At 38.3% G+C, this 24439-nt stretch overlaps 1 protein-coding gene across 1 annotated transcript in view; it reads left to right on the top strand.

Moving 5' to 3' along the window:
• Window positions 1-509: 509 nt before the first annotated feature.
• mtmr10 (myotubularin related protein 10) overlaps window positions 510-24439 on the top strand; it is a 34038-nt gene continuing 10108 nt past the window's right edge. Inside the window, exons 1-8 of the mRNA XM_053491799.1 lie at window positions 510-1242; window positions 1903-1963; window positions 11624-11760; window positions 14640-14712; window positions 17359-17501; window positions 23235-23328; window positions 23466-23613; window positions 24295-24382. Of these exons, the coding sequence (XP_053347774.1) occupies window positions 1195-1242; window positions 1903-1963; window positions 11624-11760; window positions 14640-14712; window positions 17359-17501; window positions 23235-23328; window positions 23466-23613; window positions 24295-24382 (792 nt within the window). The 5' untranslated portion in view covers window positions 510-1194. The remainder of the gene's footprint in view (window positions 1243-1902; window positions 1964-11623; window positions 11761-14639; window positions 14713-17358; window positions 17502-23234; window positions 23329-23465; window positions 23614-24294; window positions 24383-24439) is intronic.

A 24439-nucleotide genomic window follows, 5' to 3' on the forward strand; every position in this document is an offset into this window, starting at 1 on the left:
AGCTCACTAAGAACAGAGAGATCATGCAAAGTCCATACACTCAGACTCAGAAGTAGGATTCGAACGACCCTAAAGGTTCAAGGCAACAGTGCTAACTGTTCACACAAATAAAATAATTACAATCAGTTTGAATAATTAAAAACAACTTAAGAACTGTTTGTTTTCCTATCCTCCTTCTTACAGACAGGCTGACGCACAGGATTATGGGATATGTAGGACAGTGATGATGCATACAAGTGCGCTCCTTTCAAAAATCACACAGCACATGACAGTTTTTATGTCTAAATATCTAATCCTGACGAGACTTGATGCTTTTGTGCATGCTAACAGACATGCCTTACACTTCGGACACACCCGATGTCCATTCATTCCCAGGATTAGGAACTGACTTCCGTAAGCAACTCTAACGAACCCGCCTCTGAATCTCTACCATCCAATCCGCGAGAAGCTCATTTGCCTAAACCCCGCCCTCGTTGCGCGTCTCCACAGCGCGAAAGCGGCACGCTCGCGCACTCCCATCTCAGCTTTTATTGTAAACATGGCTGCAAGGTTGGCCACAGAGCTCGAGCGCTCACTCACATAAACCGTTCATTGAGCAGCGGGAGGACCGAGCGGTACCATGGAGACCCGGTACGGTGTTGTCTTTGGACTTTTCTGAAAGACGAGAAGAGTAAAAGAAGACGGAGATGAGCAGAATCTGCGAAAAAGAACTGACTTAAACAGCGACCGAGCTGGAAGGAGAAAAGTTTTAGCTGTGTGAAGTTTGACAGCCGCTTGGGTTGCTATAGAGAGCTAACTTAGCCTGGCTAGCAAACTGTTTCAGCTAGCATGACGTTAGACTAAATAGATAGATGCATATTTAGTCACATTGGGATACTTTTAGACGAGGTTTGGATATAATTCGAGTAATTAACAATTGTAAGAAGTGATTTGAGCAGAGAACAGGTTTACACAAAGAAGGACATCACTGTAGGGTTTATTTTTTTGTGATCAATGAAGAATTAAGGTTACTCCTTCATCGTGGGAGGAAAGTAGTTTTGTTGCAATCCTTATCACAAAGTAAGAACTGAGCATGGCAATCCAATGGTGCTGAAGAAATCCTTGTTAATCCTCCAACGCCAAAGTTTGTCCTGCTAAAAATACTCTACATCAGCTGCTCTGCGTTGGACATCAACAGCTCTGTGTGTCGGAAACATGTTTTCTCCAAAACCTCCAAAGCCCACCTTTACCTCCTACGTTCAGGTGAGAATAAAAATCTTTCTTTAAAGTGAACTTACAGAATATGTAATCTTTCTGGATCAACAAACAAACTGCATGGTAAATAAAGGTACCAAACTGTCCTATCAAGAGTATAATGTTTTGTAAGTTGCCTCTAGCATGTCCCTTTGACCTGGAAATGTGAAATTAATATACTTTTAAAATATTTCATTAACGAATGTACAATTAAAGCTTTAATCTAGAAAGTGGATTGAAATGACAACATTTAAACTTACTTTTCAGGTAAAAATAAGATGCATTCTACAAAATACAAATGAAGTATCAAGTATTGATACAACTTTAACCCTCAGCATACACTATGGCTGATGTATATGCTGTATTGGTGGCTTAGTGGTTAGCATATGTGGTAACCTCACACCGCCAGGGTCCGGGTTCAATTCCCTCCTCGTGGTCAGTGTGCATGGAGTTTGCATGTTTTCCCCGTGCTTAGTGGGTTTCCTCTATGTACTCTGGTTTCCTCCCACAGTCCAATTGGCATTTCCAAATTGCCTGTAGTGTGTTAATGCGTGTAGGGATCTTGACCAGAGGGTCATAAAATGGGAATAAATATTCTGGACCAGAGGTTCCTAGATGGGTATTTTCCATTCTCTGATGATTGTTTTTGTTTTTTGCATATCCACACAGCCCGAAGTGAGGAAATATCTTCCCGTGTCCACCAAGAAGCTCGAGGCCAGACTCCTACCAGGTCAGTCCTTTATAACACATATGCTTATATCATATGCTTTATGATTATAATCTCTAACCTGATCTCAATGTGCTTTTTTTTTTTTACTTAAAATGTCTCTGAAGTCATGATTATTTTTTTCCATAATGAAAGTGATTTTATATCAGCCAAGTTTCGTTGTAATAAATAATCAAAATGGAAATAAATGTATTTTCAGAATAAGCATAATTACACTTTTCACCATCAGTTTTTTGGTATGCCTGTCCACTTCTCAAACACTAGTGTTTGTCTTCCTCCCTACTTAATTCAGTTCCTTTGCCTTTCCTGCTTTTTTGCTACTGCAGCCAACTGTGCATAATGTGTACTTAATTTGTTTAACAAAAGCCTTCCTGCACATGTGAGACAGGCTTGTTCGTTGCTCACTGCCCCTTCACCCCACCCTGTGAGTGTTTGCCATACACGTGAGATAGAGAAAGAGACGTCAGACGCCTTACATGATTAATTAAACAAGATATTCTCTTACTTCCTGCATGCTTCCTGTGTGTGGAACTGCGTTTCCTACTGTACACTCATGCAGTATGTGAATGTTTTTACGCTTGGTCATAGTATGTACATCCTACAAAATGTGTTATGGTTGAAGTGCTTTTTGGGTTCGTGCCTAACTGGTGCATAACTGCAAACAGGGCAGGTGGGAAGTCATCTTTAATGTCATCAGTTCACTATGGTCTGCAGGCTTTGAGTGTTTGCACCATGTATTCTGTAATCAGCATATCTGTAGTAAGGCACTGACTGTTACATTGGCTTATAAACATTGACTAAGGAAGTGGGTTTCTGTTCTTGTCAGAGCCAGTGAGCTAATTTCTGCAGAATGCTGGTTCAGCCATCTTACCCCTTTTCATACAAGCAATAATGTATTTAGTCGCCAGTTTCAAAGGGTAACAGGCATAGCTTTATTGCTCCTAATTGATTTAACAAGGGGTGTGTATCGATTACTTCTAAGCTTATCCATTGTGCGTCTTTGTACCTGATGAATTATTTATTAAGTATTGGGTGAAAATATGATTTGGAGGCTTTGTGATGCCATGAAACAACTGTTATTGATTATTTTGCAGACAGCTAATAAATAACTTGAAAGGATGTTTCTGAATAGGGATGTTCTGGTGAGTAGGAGGCCACTCCTCTTTGTGTTTGCTTGCCAGGTACAGAGGCCATGCTTTTCTTTACTGGTACTGATGTGTAGAAAACCCATACCTTCTTCACTGGAGTTGACTGATAGAGACGTCACACCTCTTTCTTTGAAACTGACAGTTTGGAAATCATGCCAGATTCACTGTGACTGTTATTCAGTGAAGCCACACTACCTTTACTGAGACTGACAGGCATTACAGCCACGCCTCCTTCACCTAGACTAATTGGTAGCTATGCCACGCCTCCTTCCCTGGAACTAACAGTCAGCCAGGCCGGTGACATCAGGATCGTATTTTCCTGAAAGTTAACTCAACACACTTAACCGTGCTGGTTACGGCGCAGTCATACATTAAACATTAGGCTGCTCTGAAAGCTCCTGGCTTTTAGGCGTTCACTCCTTATAATTAAACAACACAGCTTGGATCTTCCCTGTCTCTTAAATAGACTTTGCGTGTGTGGCAAAAACGTAAGCTCACAGATCCCACCTAAATACTTTTACCACACTTCTGGTGACTGCAACGGCAGTCTCGCAGCCCTGGTTACAGTGTTTATTATTATATCCACCACAGTGTGTGCAGTATGTGGCATTTAAAATACCTGTGCTGTTGATATCTATTGTAGGATGCTACAGTATTACTGTAGGACCGTTTTAGTAATGATGTATAAGTCAGATGGTAAATGTATTCCAGTTTAAAGGAGAGCTGTTCTCGCCAATGCTTCTTCTACTCACTCTTAATGAGGCATGGATTAATTTTACAGTAGGTTCCTGTCTGGCCTGCATTAGAATTTGGACTAGCAGGTGTCTACAAAGAGAACGGTGATTAGTTTTTTGAATACAGAATGCGTAATGCTGATTTATGATCATGCTCTCAGACTTGATTTAGTTTCTTTAAAGAGATTTTCTTTTCATGAATCACATAACATTTGCCTTGCCTTCCTTGGATGGTCATTATGTTAGTCCAGAGACCGAACAGAGGTGTGTGTTAACAAATAAATTCACTGTTAATCTGTTAATCCTAGATAAATTAATACGGATACCATTTTGAAGTTAGAATCAATGCAAATGTCATCTTTATTGTGATTGAACTGTAGGGATGTTCATGTCAATCATGTGATTTGATTAATGTCCACAATCCTATACCATACTTTTTATTATCACTTTTATGACACCGATTCAGAAAACACACCTGGGATCAGCGTCACCATGTTTTTAGGCACTATCGGAAAGTAGAGTTGTGTCCAAATGCCTAATGTTTTAAGCTCTTAGTTTATACGATTCTCACAGAAGTTTTGGATTGGATTGAGTTGGATTTGCATGCAAGTTAAACTCTATATCACTTGCAGTACAGATTGAATATGAAGATAACCTGTTTTACCCAGCCAGTAGTGTGAGTGTTACTTTTTTTTAAAGATCTAAATGTGGACAGTTATTTCAGCGCTGCTGTTTTATTATTTCCTGTTTGAGTGTTGGGTCTTTACGCCGAACACCTCTCCGTTCTCCTTTTGCTTTTATGTTTCCCATGAATTGGAACTGCCAAATTTTTTTGCTTCCTCTTAATATTATTTCATTTTGAGATACAGTCATATTCAAACTTCCCCATGCTCTTCCAGTTCTCAGTATTGTTTCAGTAACCAAATATTATTAAGGAAATAAAACTATATATAAACATTTGTATCTTTTCTTTTCCCTACAATGTTGGCTGTAATCAGTTCAGACTCCTGTAGGTGTGTGTGTCTTATGGCAGTGAAAGCATTTAGTATTTCTATCAAAGATATAGAAGTTCTTTTTTACTTGTGGTTTGATTATTATATTTGTACATCGATTTTTTTTAATGTTCTCTGCATATAAAATGAATGTACCAAAACTAGTGAAACCATTCCATAATTGATCATCGTTTTGAGTAAACCAATCAGTGATCGATTAATAATTGGTTTAAATGCACAGTATGGTGATTCTTGCACTTGTGTTTAAAAAAAAAAAAATCAATCCCACCATCACTCAATATTACTACACCCAAAGAACATTACATATACACACTGTACATCAACTAGGATTACTCGCGTAAGCATCTATTACCAGATATATTAATTTCACAAACACCACACAGCTGGGAAAACAGAATTATTTGAGTCATTGTAATCTCAGGGTCATTGTAGGCTAACTAGTCTTCACCATTGTACACATACTCCTTATGACAGATTTTGCCTATCATGCTCTTCACATTAAGATTTTCCTTCGTTGGTAGTTTAGTTTGTATCATTTTACCTTAACGTCTTTTTCCTGAAAATTATATAACAGGTAAATTGTGGCATTATAGCCACATGCTCTTTTATTCATCTCATACAGCAGTCACGTGAATAAGTGCACAGAAAAAAACCAACATGCAAGGTGGCATGTTTTCTGAAGGTTTAATGATTAACATTGTAATTTTTTTAATAAACGGTTGAAATGCACAGGACGTCAAATGATCATCAGCTCCAATCGAAGACTCTCGAGTCATTAATCAAAACTAACTTAAAATAAAGAACTGCAAACAGAAACCACAGTAGTAGGCAATACTGTATATCTCAAGACATGTTGTCCCTTACCATAGGTTTTCAGTAAGGGGAATTGAAAGCAGGATACAGGTTATGCATCTTTATCTGAAAACAGCCATGCATGCATGATTAATGAAGCATGCAGGCCAGCTTGTCAGGAATGATGTGGGAGGCACATTCTTGGAGATAAGTAACATTATTATTAGTTTTCTCCCCATTTCCAGTTGTCCCTTTGGGCAGAATGCCCAAAAAAGAAATTTTAAATCAATTAAATATCAAGTAAATCAAGTAAAATTTAAATCAATACGGTAAGTGTGGCTTGTGCTCAGCAGATAACACGATAAATTCTACATGACCTTTAAATTCCTGTCTTAAAACAAATCAAAATCTTTTCACTTTCTGACCATGAAATATGCTGTGTAAAGGGAATGTGAAAAATGAATCCTACCTGTTGTACTACATTCTAATCACGTCTCTTTGCAAAGTTTCACCTTATGTAATATTTCTAAGAGCGTGCACATTAAGGATAAAAGGCACAGCAGGACTTATCCTTCAGGTGGCTCTTTCTACAGACGAGCGCTCGTTTTTCTTCCCGTATCAAGAAGCGCAGAGAACGCAACACAGAACATGCACATGAGCAAGCAGTATGTTTTCTTAATGTGTGTCGATGTCATGAGTTTGAGGTTTTATGTTGCTTTCCACAGGCCAGCAGAGGGTAGGTTGAGTTACTGTGATGTCAGTAAAGGATCTGTAACAGGTAGTGGTTGACGCTGAGGTACATTTGAAAGTCAGTTTAGGATTTTATTAAAGAATGCAAATAGAAGCCTGTATGTACATTCTCATTTTCACAGCTTACCATCAGATGTTGCACGAGGTCTCCATGACCCCAGCAGGCGCCTTTAAATACCACTTTTCACAATTTGCATGAGGCGAAAGCTATTTGTACACCCCTCTCTCATTGTTGTACTAGCAGTGCTACATTTGAAATACATGACCAAGAAGCCTTAATAGACGCTCTTGTGATTAAGTTTAACGCCCTGTAATGCTGCCATCGCTGCTGCCACATCAGCAGGCCGGGGCTACTAATTAATAGAGCAGGAGGCCATTCTGCCGATTAGGCAACACCCCCCCAACCCCCCCAATCCACCCTCACTCAAGCCTAAGAGCAAGCAATACCTATAAACAAGCAAACCAACATGTGCGACTGTCAGTTTGGAGAGGAAAGTCGGGGATAATGAGAATTGCTTTTTTAAAAGTTTGCTTTAACATAAATTTATATTAATTAACATTATTTATTTTTAAAATGTATACAGTTGGACTAAATATCAGCAGGAAATGATAAAGCTAACTGATTTCACCAATCAGCCATAATAATAGGACCTCCTGCCTAATATTGAGTAGGTCCCTCCAAACCAGCATTACCCTTTTCCTCAATTTATGATACAGTAGATCTTCTATTGGATCGGACTATACGGGCCAGCCTTCACTTCCACCATGCATCAATGAGCCTTGGCCGCCCATGATCTTGTTTCCGGTTCACCAGTTTTCCTTTTTTGGTCCACTTTTGGTTGGTCTCTACCACAGCAGTCTGGGAACATCCCACAAGAGGTGCAGTTTTGGAGTTGCTCTGACCCAGTCGTCTAACCATCAATTCAATTCATTTCAATTTTATTTCTATAGCGCTTTTAACAATCGTCATTGTCGCAAAGCAGCTTTACACAATCAGAAAAATTCTTTAAGTCAGTATGGAATATAAGTGTGCACGAATCAAGATGAGCAGATTGTCTCTGGTGAGCAAGCCGCGGGCGACAGTGGCAAGGAAAATCTCCCTGAGATGGTAATAGGAAGAAACCTTGAGAGGAACCAGACTCAACAGTGAACCCATCCTCATTTGAACTATCTTGAACTATCGAGCAACCGCAGCCAGGTCAAGTCCTCAGAGAAACAGCTGTCAACACTAGTCGAGGCCAGAACCGTCTTTATGGTAAAGTGAAACCATCCCCAGACACCAGACACATTCCAAAGAGACATACGGGGCATCCATGCGACGAGATCTCCAACCAGAAGCGGGGCACCCGGATGGGTCAGCATCACAATTTGGCCCTTTGTCACAGTTTAACAGCTACAGTAGGACCTGGAAGTTGGTGGGATATATTAGGCAGCAAGTAAACTTTTTTTGTTGAAAGCAAAAAAAAAAAAAGGTAAGTGTAATTATTTGAGTTACTTTGACAAGGGCCTAATTGTGATGTCTAGACGATAGGCTCAAAATGCTGCTGTTGTGGTTCTCGGTCTGCAGTGGTCAGGACCTACCAAAACTGCTCCAAGGAAAGAACATGGGAGGCCAAGGCTCATAATGCACATGGGGAGTGAAAACTGGCCTGTGGAATATTCTGGGTGATGATTCAAGGCATGACAAAATTGTTTACATAAATTTATAGTGCTTCTGGTATTGTTAAAAATACAAGTAGAGTTAGAATGTTTTTTTTTTCTTGTTTGTTTGTTTGTTTTTTGACTGTGACAATATACCCAAAATAAAGTAGAATGAAAAACTAGCTATGACACAAGACTACACAAGCAGTAATAAATACAGGACATAAAAGCAGTACATGTCCAGTGTTGAATTATGTCCTGTCCTGGACTGCAGTATCATTCTCTAAAGAGTCCCAGCTGGCATTGTAGGTCTGGGCTCTGTGTGTGCCTGTGCTGCAACCAAACACTCTTCTTCCCTTTAAAAACTGAAGTACTTACAGCTGTGGGAACCACACCCTCGCACTATTTCTGTTTATGGTCCCCCCCTTGCATTCCCCAAGATAGAAGGACAGAAATAAAAGCTCTTCTTCCTCCTTTTGGGTGCAATGTGGACTTCTTGGAAAGGAAGTGAATGTGTTCCAAGAAACAGACAGAGATTTATTTATTTATTTATTTATTTATTTATTTATTTTAAATTGAAGATGTATTCAGCAAAAATATGCAAGTGTTTGGACAAAACTGGTGACTCATTGGTTCAAGCTTTAATACATGCTTACATTTTTAGATGCATCAATCTAAGAATAGATTCTTTCACTTTTTCCCCCCCCAGCTTCTCTCTTTGTTTTAGTCGCCACCAATTCTTTCCCGTCACTTGGGGGCTCCCACATTAAAGCTACTGTACTACTACTACAGGAGGGCTGAAGACCATTGCGCGTTTTCTCCGAACCATGTGACACATATAGTAAACTTGGCTGATTTTGTTATTATTTTGTTGACAAGTGGGCTTAAAAATTTCCCCACCCCAAGTGGGGAATGACAGAAAATGTTTGAGAACCACTGGGTTACAGCTTCACCCTGGAATCAAACTTGCAATCTCTGAATGATAGGGCGATCATTATCATTTTAGGCTGTACTAGAGGTTACCCGTGGCTCCGTCTGCAGGCAGATCCTGACACCTACTGTTCGTGTTACCATAACCTGTGAATGGAGTGTGTGGACAAACATTATTTTGCTTTTATTTATGTAGATTGATGTAACGGTCTAATGGTTAGGTGAGCTCCGTGGGTTTGGTTTGCTTGGTACTTATCAGTTACATTTGTGAATGCCTCAATGAATAATATTTAGAGCTGCACAATTAATCAAAATCACAATATAGACCTGTGCAATATTTAATGAGATCATTTGTGTTATTTGGTGTTAGCCTAGATAAATACATCTGAACACAAAATAGTCTATTTAAGTTACACATCATAGTTAAAATTGCAATGGCAATATTTCTGATGTGTGATTTTTTTTTAATTTTATTTTTTTTATTATTAAATCATGGAGCCCTAATAATAATAAAAATTAGAAGAATGCTCATATCATGCCCAATACAAAAAGACTAAAAACTAAAAAATAGAAATCAAGTAGTACAAATCCTAGCAAAGCTGTCTGTTCTCCATGCTACCATCTTTATGCCTCACAGAACCGATAGATCCTCAAAGCCCTGCAAACACCTGGATATAACTGTTTGTAAAAACACACACATACAAAAACAAATAAAAAATAATATCGTTAGGCCTAATTTCTCATTGATGTAGTATAGGCGCATGTGTCAGGTGCCAGTGCTGAATGTGTTATAGACAATTTGCATAAATTCGCTCACAATGCAGCGTGATCCAAACTGCCTGATCAGATTCAGCTCAGTGACTCACGACCTCCTGTTGTGCTGCAATAGTTTGGTGAGTTCAGAGCTCTGGATCTCCTAGAGGGATAAGTCCTGTGGCAAAACACACATTACAACATTTTTAAAAAGACATTTTTTTTGTCTGTGAAAAGACATTTATGAAAAAATTTGATTGTTTTTTGGCTATGTGCATGTCTGTGTTATCATTTCCAGTGGGAAGTCCAACACTCTGTGACAGTTAACTTTTCATGAGAAGATTGCAGGTTTTAGTAGTTTTAAATTTCTTTGAAATTATTGTTGACAGCTTAAACATAATTGGTCATTTAGAGTGTGATTCAAATATCCTCTTTGTGTGCAGGGTGTTGTTGCAGAAAAAAAGCAGCAACAAAATATCAGAGCGTTGATATAAAAACAAGCTGCTATGTGTTTTATTTACCACTTTGAAAGGGATTAGTACTTACTCGTTGTTTACTTTCGTTACTTGTTGTGAACTGTATTAAGACTTGCTTTATTGCAGCACTGACTTCATAATAATTGTATAAGTTTATTTTTTAAATATATTGTATATGTTTATATTATATTCTTGCACTCCTTACGAGAAAGTAATTTTTCTTGATTTACTGATTCATACTGATGTGTTTCAGCTTGTGGATGCAAAATTGGTGGTATTTGAATTACCAGTGCCAGTCAGTGCAGGTAGCAAGCACTGACCTGTATGTGTCTCCCACAAGCAAATTATACCACGTACCAACTTTAACGTCTGCCTGGATGAATGCTTGATTCTCCAAAATGAAGTGAAATACTTAAATGTTTTATTAAGCAAGAAAATGCAGAGGCTGATTGAGAGACATCAGTTAAGCTGATTTATTTAGCTGAACTTGGCATAGTGAGGTCAGCCTATAGATATCCAGCTCTGTCTTTTATTGTCTCAGTTTCTGTCCCAGCCTGTGGTATTGCAGCAGTAGATTCCTGACTCAGGGGTGGAACAGCAGGCTCATTAATTCTGCTTTGTAAGCCCAGGAATGTACATATCACCTGTCAGCAGGAGAAAGTGAATAGTTTACACATCACCTAGGAAACCTAAACAAGACATGGGTCATGACAGATACACAAACGTCCCTGTCTCAGACATAAGCCCGATTCAGACGGGACTAGTTTTACAGGGGGTTGTTAGAGAAATTTCTGTTTCACAGACGTACTTTGTGATTTTAATCCTGTCTGAATCTGCCAACAGTTCTGTCCGAATGTATACATGAAATGACAGACGTTGTCTGAAAAAAATTCTAACTCAAACGTCGTTTGGAAAACTAGTCCTGTCTGAATAGGGCTATATTTAATAATAAACTATATTATCCTTTCACTGTGTTGGGTTGGTAGATAAAATGGGTAATGTATACACAAGACTCGATATCTCACTAACGTGACCTAACCTGTTTGTTTTTATAGTATGAAAGTCTGTTTTTTGTATTTTAGCCTCTGTTTTTGCATCTCTGTTTGACAAGCATTCTGTTATCTTGCATTCAGGAATTTTCTTCAGGTGCATTCTCTCAGATACGTAACATGTCACTCATGTATCTGTACTTAAGAAGAGAGACAGTAAGATAGTGCCAGAGGGAGACTGGAAAACTAGGATTGAGAAATGTTAATACACTGTTACAGAATGTGTAACCTGAAAGGGTATTCTGCATCATATAACCTCAAGGTTATAAGGTTTTTCCACTGATCTGTTTATGGTCCGCTCTCACTCGTTTCTTCATGTGACTGTAAACTCTTAGATGTTCTTCTGGTTCATGACTGGTTTTTTTTCTTGTCCACAGGGGAGATCGTGGTAAACGAGGCAAACTTTGTGCGGAAGTGCATTGGGGCAGACAGCAGTAAAGATGACCTGTGGGGGAAGCTCATCTGCACCAACTTCAAGGTCTCCTTTGTTACCCATGATTCCTTGCCACAACAGGTACGCAAGTAAACAAGTTGTAAATATGCAAAAAAAAAATTTAACTATATTAATACTGGTTAGGATCCACATGTGCTCTCACATAATCATCAGTTCTTCATATTATGGCTTCCATTAGGGTTTGGAAACTTTGCTGAGTTACTCTGATCACATGATTGCCTTTACAACTTTTGGGCTGTGAATTTTTATATATACATATTTTTCCTCTGTCCTATTCCATCCAGACTGTCTTTGATTATTTTCAGATCTGGTGACTGATGACTAACTTACTGTCACGATCATAAAACCAGTTTGAGATGACTTAGCTTTGTGACATGATGCATTAATATGATGAAAGTAGCATTTATGATCTAGATAACTTGTAGAATAATTGTCTTTTGTTGGTCAATTCAATTAATTCAGTTTTTCATTTAGAATCAAATAACACTTTTCATAGTCTTTCTTTTAATAAACAAATGATTTGTTAAAAGGTCAAAATGAGATGATCTCCTTTAAATACACCACAGCTTTTAAAGAAAATACTAAGCTCGTCCATTGTGCACAAATACTCTAATTTTGAGATATCACTGGGTCTCCTTTTTTTAAAGAATTTATGTGCAGTTGATGCAATACCATCATCTCCTGAACTGGAGTGTAGAGCAGGTGATTGGCAGAAAGGATAAATATTTTTAATGAAATGTGACAAATGATTAACAACACAAGTTGCACAGCATTCCAATGTTTTATCAGTTATTGCTCTTAAACCTTTTAGAAATATAGGTGTTTGAACCAAGTCAGACATCAAACTTAGGGTGAACTTAGGAATCGAATTAAAATTTGCAGTGCACCAAAACAGATTAACAATCTGCCTATGATTCACAGATCTACAATAGTCCATAATACTCAATTGGTCATTAGCCAAAATGTGTTAAGATTACTACTCCACACCATTACACCAGTACACCACCCCCACCAGTTTGAACTGATGACACATGACCGGTTTGGTTTGTGTATTCATGCTGTTGATGCCTTCCTTACTTTTTTAATGCACTTAGGATCCCTTAGAATCTATTTAAGTCTAGTCCCGTGGAGATACTGTGGTGTGTAGTGTAGTTAGTGGTGTTACTAGCTTGGCCACAGTGCTAGAATGTCCTTTCGAGTGTTTATTTGGTGTGATTACCAACGATCACACGACCTTGAGTATTACCCGTAATACACAACAAGTGCATGTCAAATTTAACACTTTTTTTAAATAACAGTTCACTTATATTTAGCCTCCCTGTGTTTGCTGTTAGGATTAATTATGTGTTAATTGCCTGATAGCTAACTAATAATCAGTTACATAGCTGCGAAGCAGGCTACATGCAGTACCCTTTTTTGGTCTAGAATTTTTTTCTAGAATCTTTTTTCACTGTTACAAACCACTTTGTTTCAGTTTTTCCTTAAACACCATTCTTTCAAGCACTCGGGTTAATAACACTGCCAAAAACTTAATGAACTTGGGCTGAAACCTTTCATCTTATCTCTAGACTCTATAGATTATTAATGCAGTTTTAATCATGCCAGTGTGAAACTTTGAGTCGAGTCCAGGAATATTTTCTCACTTCCATTGGGATCATGGAGAGAGCGAGAAAGAGATTTAATCATAAATAGACAACTAAGATGGATGACCATTGATGATTGCATTTCTTCCATATCAGGGTTGCCTAATTTGCCGAAAGCCAGTTTGTATCACTTTGAAACCCAAATGCCAAAATACTAATCAATATCAAAGTGCAAAGTGTAGTCATTGTATCTATCAATGGGTATTTTATCACGATACCTTGATCATTAAAAGCTTTAAAAGGTTTACTGTTGCAAAATTGTAATAAAAATATTATTTTTGCTGAATTCATTCCATTTTTAATTGATATAAATAAATTGGGTCCCACCATGAGAATGAGTGTATATAAAGAATGTAAATGCACAATAATGATAAACAGAAGTAAAATGAAGTGGACTTGTCCGTTGCAGGAGTCCAACTGACAGCTGAGTTAGAAAGAGAGCGGCGAGGGTATGAGAGAGGAAACATGCCTCATTGCACTTGAGATGTAATGGGACCCAGCGTCTGACTATAAATAAAAAAGTTCTTCACATCCTCAAAGACCTATATTTCATATTTGTGGAAAACAGTGTAATGTACGTTCCCCCGTGTGTACTGTGAAATGTAGGAATAGTTTATGACTTGTTTTTGCGCTTTGCAGGGTGGGGCTCTTGCATAACTTGTTAGAGTATGTTTTTTTTTTTCCAGTGTATTTTGTGCACTATTAGCAAACTTGACAGAATTCAGAATATCAACTTTGACAAACGCACACAAACCTAATTCTCAATCATTGATTATTACTAGGTTTTGTCTCTTATCCCCTTGTCTTTCATGAATGTTTGTGAGAGTATGATTAACCATCATTTGGTTATTCTGTGTAGAACTTTGAGTAAAATCTGTAAGGCATAGTGGCATCATATTATTTACTGATTAACTAACCATGTAATGACCTCAGAGCCTCACGGTATCATTAAATGAAATCAGCTGACACTGATAGCTGTGTGATATGGACAAAAATGCAGTAACAACAGCATATTTACTTAAATTACATTTTCTATTTAAACAATGTATTTCTCCTTCTCAATGAAGAAAGATAGCATGCTTAGTTCCATAGTATTGTATATGTAATAAAACATTTACAGTCTTGCTGTCCTGGACATTCTCAATATTGCCGCAGCATATTTGGATGAAGGCTGGATGCACAAATCTTAAGGATTGTGTATATGTATGGGTATTTCTCACATGGGGAAAGAGGAACTGTATCATATTTAAAGTCTCATTAAGCACAACTTGTTCAATTCTTGTTTTTCTTATCCAGAGGTTCCAGTGTGTCCACCGCCTCTTGGGAGATCATGACATCCCACTGACATGTGTGGAGCAAGTGGTGACTGGTAAGATGTTCTCATTAATTTTAAGTTCCCGAGCCTCCATGACAAATTTTTGACTCATTCTGGAATATTACATCCTTTATCTCTACATAATGTGACTGGAACTTAAGTCTGTCTTGTAGGTACGGTGTGGGCTAATGAACATGTCAGTCGCCTTATTGTACAATTAATCTTGTTTCTCTCATGTACCCAGTTGAAGAGGTCTGATGTTTTTGCTTTACTGTCACAGACTGAAAATGGTGTTGTTCAAGTTCCTGCTATTATATATTATTTTTATTATAGTTATTATAGCTGGCATTATAATGTTGGGCTTGTCAAGTCTGAGGCTTCATGTGAACCAGACTTGATGTAGCTATTTGTAGAGTCTTTCCGGAGACACCTGGAAGATCCTGTTTATCATACCTTCAAGTTCAATTCAATTCAGTTTTATTCATTTAGTGCTTTTAAGAAGTGTCATTGTTGCAAAGCAACTTTACAGAATCAAAGGAAAAATTAAAAATTAGCAGATTGTCCCTGATGAGCAAGCCAAAGGCGATGGTGGCAAGGAAAAACTGCCTGAGATGACAACAGGAGGAAATCTTAAGTTAAACCAGACTCAACAGGGAACTCATCCACATTTGGGGGATTAATGGATAGCAGGAGTTGATCTACAATCATACTAAGCGTTAGAATCCTGTTTTGTTTGCTTCTTATTTAGACTAAGTCTAAATCTGACCAGCTTGTTAATCTGGTCTAGATTCTGTTAAGATTCTGTTTCTTCCTGTTTTACTCACTACTCGTTGCCCCTTCTTCTTTTTGATTTTACTCTGTCGCGCTTTTATTTGTTCTTGCCAAACAAAAGAACAATCTTATGAATGAATGAATGAATGTAAGCTATGAAACCCGTTGCAGCACAACCTATTTGGATATTAGCCTTTCCCTCCCCCATTAGCCCAACTGTTTTAAGCTGACCTGCTGATGAGATCATTGGTCCAGACCGTGGCCTAAAGCTGTAATGCCTGGCTGGGATTACGCTTGTTTGTGTTAGATCATTGCTGCCGCTCGTTGCTGACTTAGCCCCCCAAGGCTTGAAGCCCTGTATCAAACTGATCAAGCGTGAAACGAGCGTGTGTGTGTGTGTGTGTGTGTGTGTGTGTGTGTGTGTGTGTGTGTGTGTGTGTGTGTGCGTGTGTGTAATTTATCTTTCTTTTTTTTTTTCCCCCTGCTGTCTGTATGCCTGAAATAAAAGTCCATTATGAGCAACTGAAGCCTTGGCAAAAACATAGTGAGTGCTTTTCATGGTCAGGCTGCTGGCGTGAAGGTGGAGTGTGAGCCACTAAAAACCCATCATGCACAAAAGCCAAAACTGGAAATATGTCCGGACAATTTTAAGACATTTTATGACTTACAGGTAATTCTAGACTTTTTATCTCTTTTTTTTTTTTGCTTAACATGGCACAACACCCTACAGTAGATGAGGTAAAAACCGTAACAATATAAAAAGGCATTTGAAAAGCAACCATTATTGTGAATGACCCCTTCCTTTCTCATATGAGTCGTTTCCTACCTCACTACTGGAGCATTTGGTGTTTTCTGCAACACCTATTGATTATAAAATAGCAGAATTCAGGCAAGGAATGAAGCCAAGAGTGCAGTGTCTTCTCTTAAAGTTAAAAGGGAAGCAGTAACGTTAATCACTGGTTAAATAAATCTTCATACCAGTGGCTTTATACAGTACTTCTGCTGAAAGAAGTTCTTAAGAAAATTACGAAAGTGATATGAGATGGTTGCGGAAACCTGTGCGTAATGCTACATTGGTGTGTTTTGAGTCACACTGAGAACACAGCTATGATTTAATCGCCTTAATTCGCTCATAACATGATTTTAGCATTATTTATTTGATAATTGGGAATTTCAGTAATATTAAACATGAGCAGATCTGTTTCTTCTCCCTTGTGAATTATGTTAAAATTCCCATACAGCTAGACTTTCTGCACTTGTTTCTTTCTCTTTTCCTGTAGACTGTTAGTGTGTGCTTATTAGACACAGAAATGGTTATTATATCAACATACAGAAAAATTATAACTTTAAATAATTTTTTTTTTTCCCCAATCCATTTCCCATTGTCATTTTATGTGTCTTTGGTGCCAATTTCATATGTATGTATTGCACTGTGGTCTATAGGATTAACAAAACTGTACAACAAATATAATAATAATAAGCTGTTCTCATCTGTTTAGTCTATATAGACTTTCAATTCCAACCCAAAATGCCACAATGACTACAAAATTCTAATTTGGATTTAACAAAAGTGGCAAAATATAGCGAAAAATTAAATAGAACACGCACACACACACAAAAAACTTAAACTTTAAAATGTTTATCTCTAATGGCTGACTATTAAAGGGATGTGGTCTCGAATGTGATAAATTTCATAAGAATACAAAAAAAGAGGAACCATCTAACTTAGTTTCTGTCTTCAGCCCACAGAACACTTAAAAAAAAATAAAAAAAATTTGCAGCTATTTCGGTCTAGTAAAAGAATTTTTTTTTTTTTTATGATCTGCCTGACAATATCGAATGCTTACAGCTTTAATGGGTGTAATATGTGTGTTTTCTCACACATCAGTGCTAATGTTTTTTTTTTGTTGTTTTTTTTGTTCTCCACAGTGAATGATGCAAAGGGTAAGCAGAAAGTCCTGGGCTCCAATAAGAAGCTAAAGTTTAATCCCACTGAGTTAATCCTGTACTGCAAGGATTTCCGGATCGTTCGCTTCCGCTTCGACGAGGCTGGACCTGAGAGCGCCAAGAAGGTACATGTGCTCTCATACACATACTTGAGCAGGGATTTAAAATTTAAAGTCGTGCTGATAGAACATCAGCCTGTTTCTGTGAAATCATGCATTTATACACAGGGTGCATTTTAGAGCAAACAAATACACTACACACACCATATTTTTTGTTTGGTGGATTAGTGTGAAAGAGGATTTAGAGCTTAGCTGATGGCTCATAACAATCATATGGATAAAAAGTGAGCTATGGTTTTTGAATCATCATTGTAAATATTTTTTTTCACCTATCATTGACCAGCTAATGCCACTGGGCAGCATTGTAGCCTGAAATAGTTCACCGAGCTGTCCAGTGACACGGCAAAAAGACAACTCTGGTCCTTTTCTCTGCTCTCGAGAGGCTGTGGGATGGAGTGGATTATAGTTTGTGTGCTCCTCCAGTCTCTCCTTCCTTCATCCTGCCTCTCCATCTGGTTAGCAGTGTGTGGCTGAAATAAGCACTGTCTGTGTATGAAAACGAGCCAGTGCTTTTCTCCAACCTACACGACTGTCTGTGGCCCAAATGTTCATTTTTCCCCTCACTTGAAAAAATGTCCAGTTTAAAGCCTTGCTTGTTTTTTAGTTAGATGTCTCTTAGTAAATGAGCTCAGCTGTCTTCTTCTTTTTTTATGTTTTGTCTGAATAATCAGATACTTGCTGTTCATTGTTAAAAAAAAAAAAAATCCAAATGCTTCCTCCAACTACTCCCATCTCCCCATATATTTTTTTTTATATAACTAAAATGTTTGATGACATTCTGTAATATTTCAAGCCACTATATGAGGAGGAACGCTTCATGTTAATAGATCTATTCAGTCAGGGAGACCCACGCTCTATCTGCCCAAGGTCGTCTGGTTGCTTCATGACAGCTGCTGTTGCCTGGAGAAAATTGTGTAAAATCAACATAAACATTGCTTACAGTACTCCTGACTCACCAGTCGACAGAAGCAAATAACATTCTCCGTTTCATCATTCCTGTAGCCTTGCTGTTTCTGATTGGCCGTTCCTTCAGCCTGACTCAGAGCCGGGATGAAAGAGTTCCACAGTATGTTAGGAACGGTTCTTAGTCATTGTGGGGAAGGATGAAACACTTTTTTTTTTTTTTCTTTAGTATGAGTTCTCAAAGCGGAAAAAATGCCTGTTTCCTTTTAGCAGTGGGAAAAGGCCGTAGTGACTCATACCGTTTGTGTGAAATAGGTTTTCACCTGGACTTGACCATCAAATGCTGGGAGCAAGTAAGAACGGGAGAGCTTTTTAAGAGAAGACTAGAGGGAGGAAGGGAGGGAGGGAGACTTAGAAGCAGGAAAGCAAAAGCGTGGTGACGGAGTTTGACTCGATTCGAGCCTGCCAGCTTTTGAGAAATATGTGGAGGAAGGCGAGACGGGGGAGCGAAAAGCAGGAAAACAAGAGGAACAAAAAGCCCTTTGAGGACAGGGCTCACTTTCTGATCGCTCAGCAAACACAGACGCATTTGTGTTGCTGTTCCATTCCAGAGCCTCTCTGAAAGCCTCCGGGACAGAATGCTGATCTGTGAGCTTACATGTACGGCAAGCAGAATGTAGCTCACTGGCACACACACTCATCCACAGCCAGGAAGCGTAGTGTTCACACAGCACATGTGAGTCATTACAGTGCTAGGGTCATCGCCTAAACACTACAGTGAATTTTCCACTCAGTTTCCCCTAGTGATAACTCAGTCCTTCAGCTGCACTCCTCTCATAATGATCATGAGGTTTTATGTTGACCTTTTGCCCACTTTTGATATCTAGGAAATAAAAATCCTTAATTGTTGTATAGAATAAATAGCAAAACCTATGGTTGGTCAAAACAGATTTTGTTTAAAAGTTTAAATCCCTGCTAATTTCTTCCTTAAAAAATACAGTGTAAAAAAAAGCCAAACTAAATAACAAAAACAAATATTTTTACTGCTAATCTGTAGAATTACAAGTGGATTTTTCAATTGAGATTTTTCTCCATGTAATCAGAACCATGTTACAGGATGTGGTATAAACAATCTGTCCACATCAGATATTACAGAAATTATTATGGAATGCCTACCATAGCGCTGATGTCGTCACTCTGAGTGTTATAAGCAATACGCAGTGCCAATTTGATAGGTGCTTTCTAAAGGTGTTTTCCCACCTGCTTTGTTTAGTCTGGTTGAATCAGACACTGGTTTGTTTTCCTCCTTGGTTCGGTTCATATTGGCATCTCTGAAAACAGCAAATGTGTCGACCAAAGCAACTGCACTACAGTAGACCTTTTGTGGATATGATCTCGATCTGGTCTGTTTAATGTGGATATCAGGTGTTTTGACCTTGAACTGGATCAACTATATAGCAAGTTTCTTTGCTATAAAAGCTCCTTTGGCTATGTTTACCTGAACTGTATATTTCATGTGTTTTTTCTTTGTTTCATTTTTTTTGCAAAGTGTGAAGCAATTTTGTATTTCCAAAATGTTTTCTGGGGTCCGTTTAGCATTCTTCTGGCAGTATATGAAGGTGATTGAAAATTATCCGCGCTCTGGCTGTTAAATTTATTTTAATTCACTTTAAAAAAAACAACCAAATCCTTCATTTGATATTATCTCCTTGCTTTTCAAAAAACTTTGTCCTCCATCAACAAGCTTTCATATTCCCATAAAAAGAATGTTTTAGGCTGAGCTGCGAGCCATGAATGCGCTGCTGTTTTCACTTCCTCATTATTCATCAGAAGTAAATCTTCATCCTCACAGGGCTTCTTTTAGGAGATCAAACGGGTGAAAGTGCAATGGAGCGAGATCAGGACTGTAGGCTGGATCCTTTAGGGAGTGTCAGCAGTGTGGGCTGAAGTGTGAGGATGTGCATTGTCATGTAAGATCACAACATGCAGTCCTCTGCGTTTAGGCTTCAGTAATCAGGTCTTCAATAATCATCTCACTGTAACGAGCACTGTACATTGTTGAACCTTTTTTTCTGATAATCTTCCAGTACTGGCTCTCAAAAATCCCAGAAAAATGTAAGCATAAATTTTCCAGCTGATGGTTAACTTTTGAGCTTTTTCTTCATCAGTGATTGAGAATGTTACCATTCTGTACTCGTTTACTCTCAGGATTATAATGATAGATCTACGTCTCGTCCCCAAGAATGATTCTCTTTTAAAAAACTTTCACCTTCCTCAGAGGATTGGTCCAAATTTTTTGCAAAATCCATCACTTCTGTTTCTGCTCTTCCGTCAGTTGTTTCGGCACAAAGGTACACCCTAAAACGACAAAAAAACTAATCACTGCACACTGCTCTTATTTCGTGCAAATCACAAGTGTGCATCCATTTAGTGATGTAAGATGTTTACACCTGACTGCTGAGACAGTAGCTTTGAACAAAACAGAAGTTTTAATATAACCAGAGTGGGGATTTTTTGATTGAACGTGGTTTCTTTCTTTATATTGCCTACATAATTTAAAGTTATGAGCAAATACCAGGTGTGCCATTTATCCATATTGTAAAGTTTTTTTTTCATAGGAATCTTTGGGAGTAAAGAACACAGATATCTTTCGTGTTTTTTTTTTTGTTTGTTTGTTTGTTTTTTGTTTTGTTTTTGCTCCCCCACCCAGATGCCCATGATTGGCTGTAGAGCTGTGATTGATGTGAGAGCACTACGTGCCTCCCATCCCACCCCGCTGAGAGAGCTCGTCCAATCAGCTCTCTCTAGGCCCACGGCTGCGAGAGGCTACAACATCACCTGGGCATCGACCCAGTGAGACATTTTGGTGCGTTCGAATAGTGGATGCTAATGATGAACGGGTCCCCTATCCACAGCTGGTCAAATAAAGCAAAGTTCTAGTTTTTCTAAACTTTTAGCAGGTTTAGGAGTTTTTTTGTTGTTGTTGTTGTAAAAAGTAATTATTATTTGAGTTACCAGCCTGGACGTTTTCCTCTGACCCCTCTAGCAACAACAGCCTTGCCACACTTGTTTTCCACATTCTGATGTTTTATGTGAACATTACCTAAAGTTTTTTGCATGATTTTATAGCAGATTGCATGAATAGTAAATGTACGTGCATATTATTTTTAAATGACTTTAGTATGTGTCTAATTCTCAGTATCTTATCAGTTTGTCCCTTCTGGAAATCCGTCTCAGAGTATGAATACCTCTCTGTATACTCGCACCTGTCAGAGCTCTGTTTGTCTTTTTCTTTTTCTTTTTTTTTTTTTTTTTTTACATGGGTTTAGTGTATGCGTGTGTGTGTTTTCTTTCGGCCGAAGTGAAATGGCTGTGTGGGATTTAATCACGCCTCCTGTGTCTGGCGAAGGGGGTTGAGTGTAATTACTGCATACAGCTAAAGAAGGGAGTTCCATGTTTTTCTTTGTGACAGATGGAAAGAAGCCAAAATGTAATAGCTTATTATGCTAAGGAAATTACAGAGCTGCAAGACTCCACACGCACGCACGCACGCGCACACACGTGTGCACTTGCAGCTATACAGTACAAGTGACTGCACCTTGTCTCCATCCTGCATGAATAACATACATTGTGCAGTTTTTATGGAGTCATAGCCACAACACCAGTTACCGTGCACGGTATTCTCCTCCCTGGTGTTTTTCTTTACAGAGTTTAGGCTTCTTTTCCATTACTAAAGGGCGCTGCCATCGACCCATATGAAAGCCTCTTGTCTGCAGAGTTTCCACCTCCAGACAGACAGTAAGATGAGCTGCATAATCAGAACAGGAAACCTGACTATTACTGGACATTTCATTTTTAGCCTCTGTTAAACAATAATTGTTTATTGATGTAAAACATTTTTTAAAAGTTTTTTTTTGAGTTAGTTGAGGCTCAACTGTTTTCTTTTTGGGTTTTAAGTAACACCTTGGCTGCGTGGCATCTGAACTTTAAGAGCACGCGAATGATTTAAAAGCTCAGCTGTGTTGAACATCTCAGCTGTGAAAATAAATTCCTTGAATTAAATGTCTAAAGTTTGTAGTGAGGGCTGGTCAGCCAGAATTTGACTCAGACTGTTTCCATGTTTGGCTCAAAGTGTGTTGCGGCAAAATCCATTACGAATGAATAAACACAAGAACTGACAGTCAGGTGTGCATTATGAAAGAGAGAGATTTGAATAATTCCTGCACCGTTGACCTCTTTGAATTGTTTGGGTATTCAAAATTTTTTGGGTATTTGGGACAACTAATTCTTTCGTGATAGGGTGCAGTAATGGTGAGCTTAGTGAGAATTAGCTGATGGCCTAACAATCTACCGGATTTTATTGACACTGGTGCAGTAAGTGATCTGTAGTCCCTCTGTTTGATATTTTATATCTCTGTTTGGTTGCATAGCACACATGCTTGCTTGTTTATACATCCATCCTCCATTGATAACGTCTCCTAATTATTTTTGGATTTAGCATTTAATAGATTTTAAAAGACTCAATGTGCTTGCATTTCAGAGATAAGTGTATATAAATATTCAAAGATTACAATCTAAAATGTTAAAGAAATGCGTGTTTTATTGATTTTTAAAGTTACAAGCCAGACATTAAATCTATTTTGTGTTAAGTCATTAAGTCATTGATTGGTAATTGTAGTTTTGTCATTGTTGTGTCGTCTTGTGTTAGTACAATGCTATTATTGTTAATGCAGTGTTAATATTTAATTACATTAAAGATTATTGATCAAATTAACGATGCTAATTTTTGCTGTTATAAAGCCTTATATGAGATCACATGGTTTTCTTGTGCTGTAGGTTTGCCTCGCTATCGCACACTACTCTCACCCAGCCGACAGTCAACTACTGTTTGGGTTCGAGTATGTTGGTACGTGCTTCCACGGCTCCTCAGGTAATTCGCGCACACGCGCGCACACACAAAACACAAACAGCAGACACACACCATTTCCCACCAATTAGCTGGTAAACAAGTTCAATAGCGCACATTATGCAGTCTCAGAGTGAGTAATCTTTATTGTGTTTGTGTAGGTGAGAAGGTGAATGGAGTGGACTCGGGGAAGGGAATGCAGACGGCCATGTTTGACTGCTCTTCTGACTGGGACAGGGAGATCAAACGAACCGGCGCCTCAGAATGGAGAGTGTGCAACATTAATGTGGAGTATCTGGTCTCCCCCAGGTGTGTGACTGTCTGTGTGTGTGTGTGTGTGTCTGAGTGTGCATTTGTGTATCTGCATCTGTTTGTAAGTTTGTGTGTAATAATTTTATAATACAGAATCATTATGTACCGATATTTTCTCTCAATTAAAAAAATTGTCTTATATAACAGCTCCATCTGTGATCCATGATATTGTTATGCTATTATTACTGACAAATTTTCAAATTAACATCATATCTTTTAAAAATATTTTTCCATTACATGTGCGCTATCACTCAAAAGATCTGACAGGTAGAACATTCCAGTTCTAGCGTTTTAAAAACTTTCTTATTAATTAATTACCAGGCAAAGCCTTAAAAATCTAAGGTTAATCATTTCAAATGTTTATATGTTTAATTTGACATTTTGATAACCTGCTCATATTTGATGCAATAAAATTATTAACAAAAAGGTTTGCTTTAGCAGCAGTACAAATAAGTTGGACTCCAACGTTAGAACCAGTCAAGATTAAAAGCAAGCACTTTACTCAGTGCATATGTGGATTTAGTTTTTCTTTTTATAAAAAGTGACAAAGAGAAACAGTCATGGGTGACAGACACTTTAGAAAGCCCTTAGAGGTTCTTTCTCTTCATTCTTTTGCTGCCTACTAACAGTGAGAGTAATCTTATCTGTCTTATTTACGGTCTGTGTCTTATTTCCCAGTCTCCCAGAGTTCTTTGTGGTTCCGTCTTCCTTGGCAGATCAGGACCTGAAGCAGTACGCCTGTTACTTTAAAGCGCAGCGTCTCCCGGTGAGTATGCGGCTGCGCCATCTCTGCCTGCGTTGCTGTCCTTAGTTAAAATGTACG

Source organism: Clarias gariepinus, chromosome 3 (genome assembly GCF_024256425.1).
Source record: "Clarias gariepinus isolate MV-2021 ecotype Netherlands chromosome 3, CGAR_prim_01v2, whole genome shotgun sequence".
NCBI classification, from domain to species: domain Eukaryota; kingdom Metazoa; phylum Chordata; class Actinopteri; order Siluriformes; family Clariidae; genus Clarias; species Clarias gariepinus.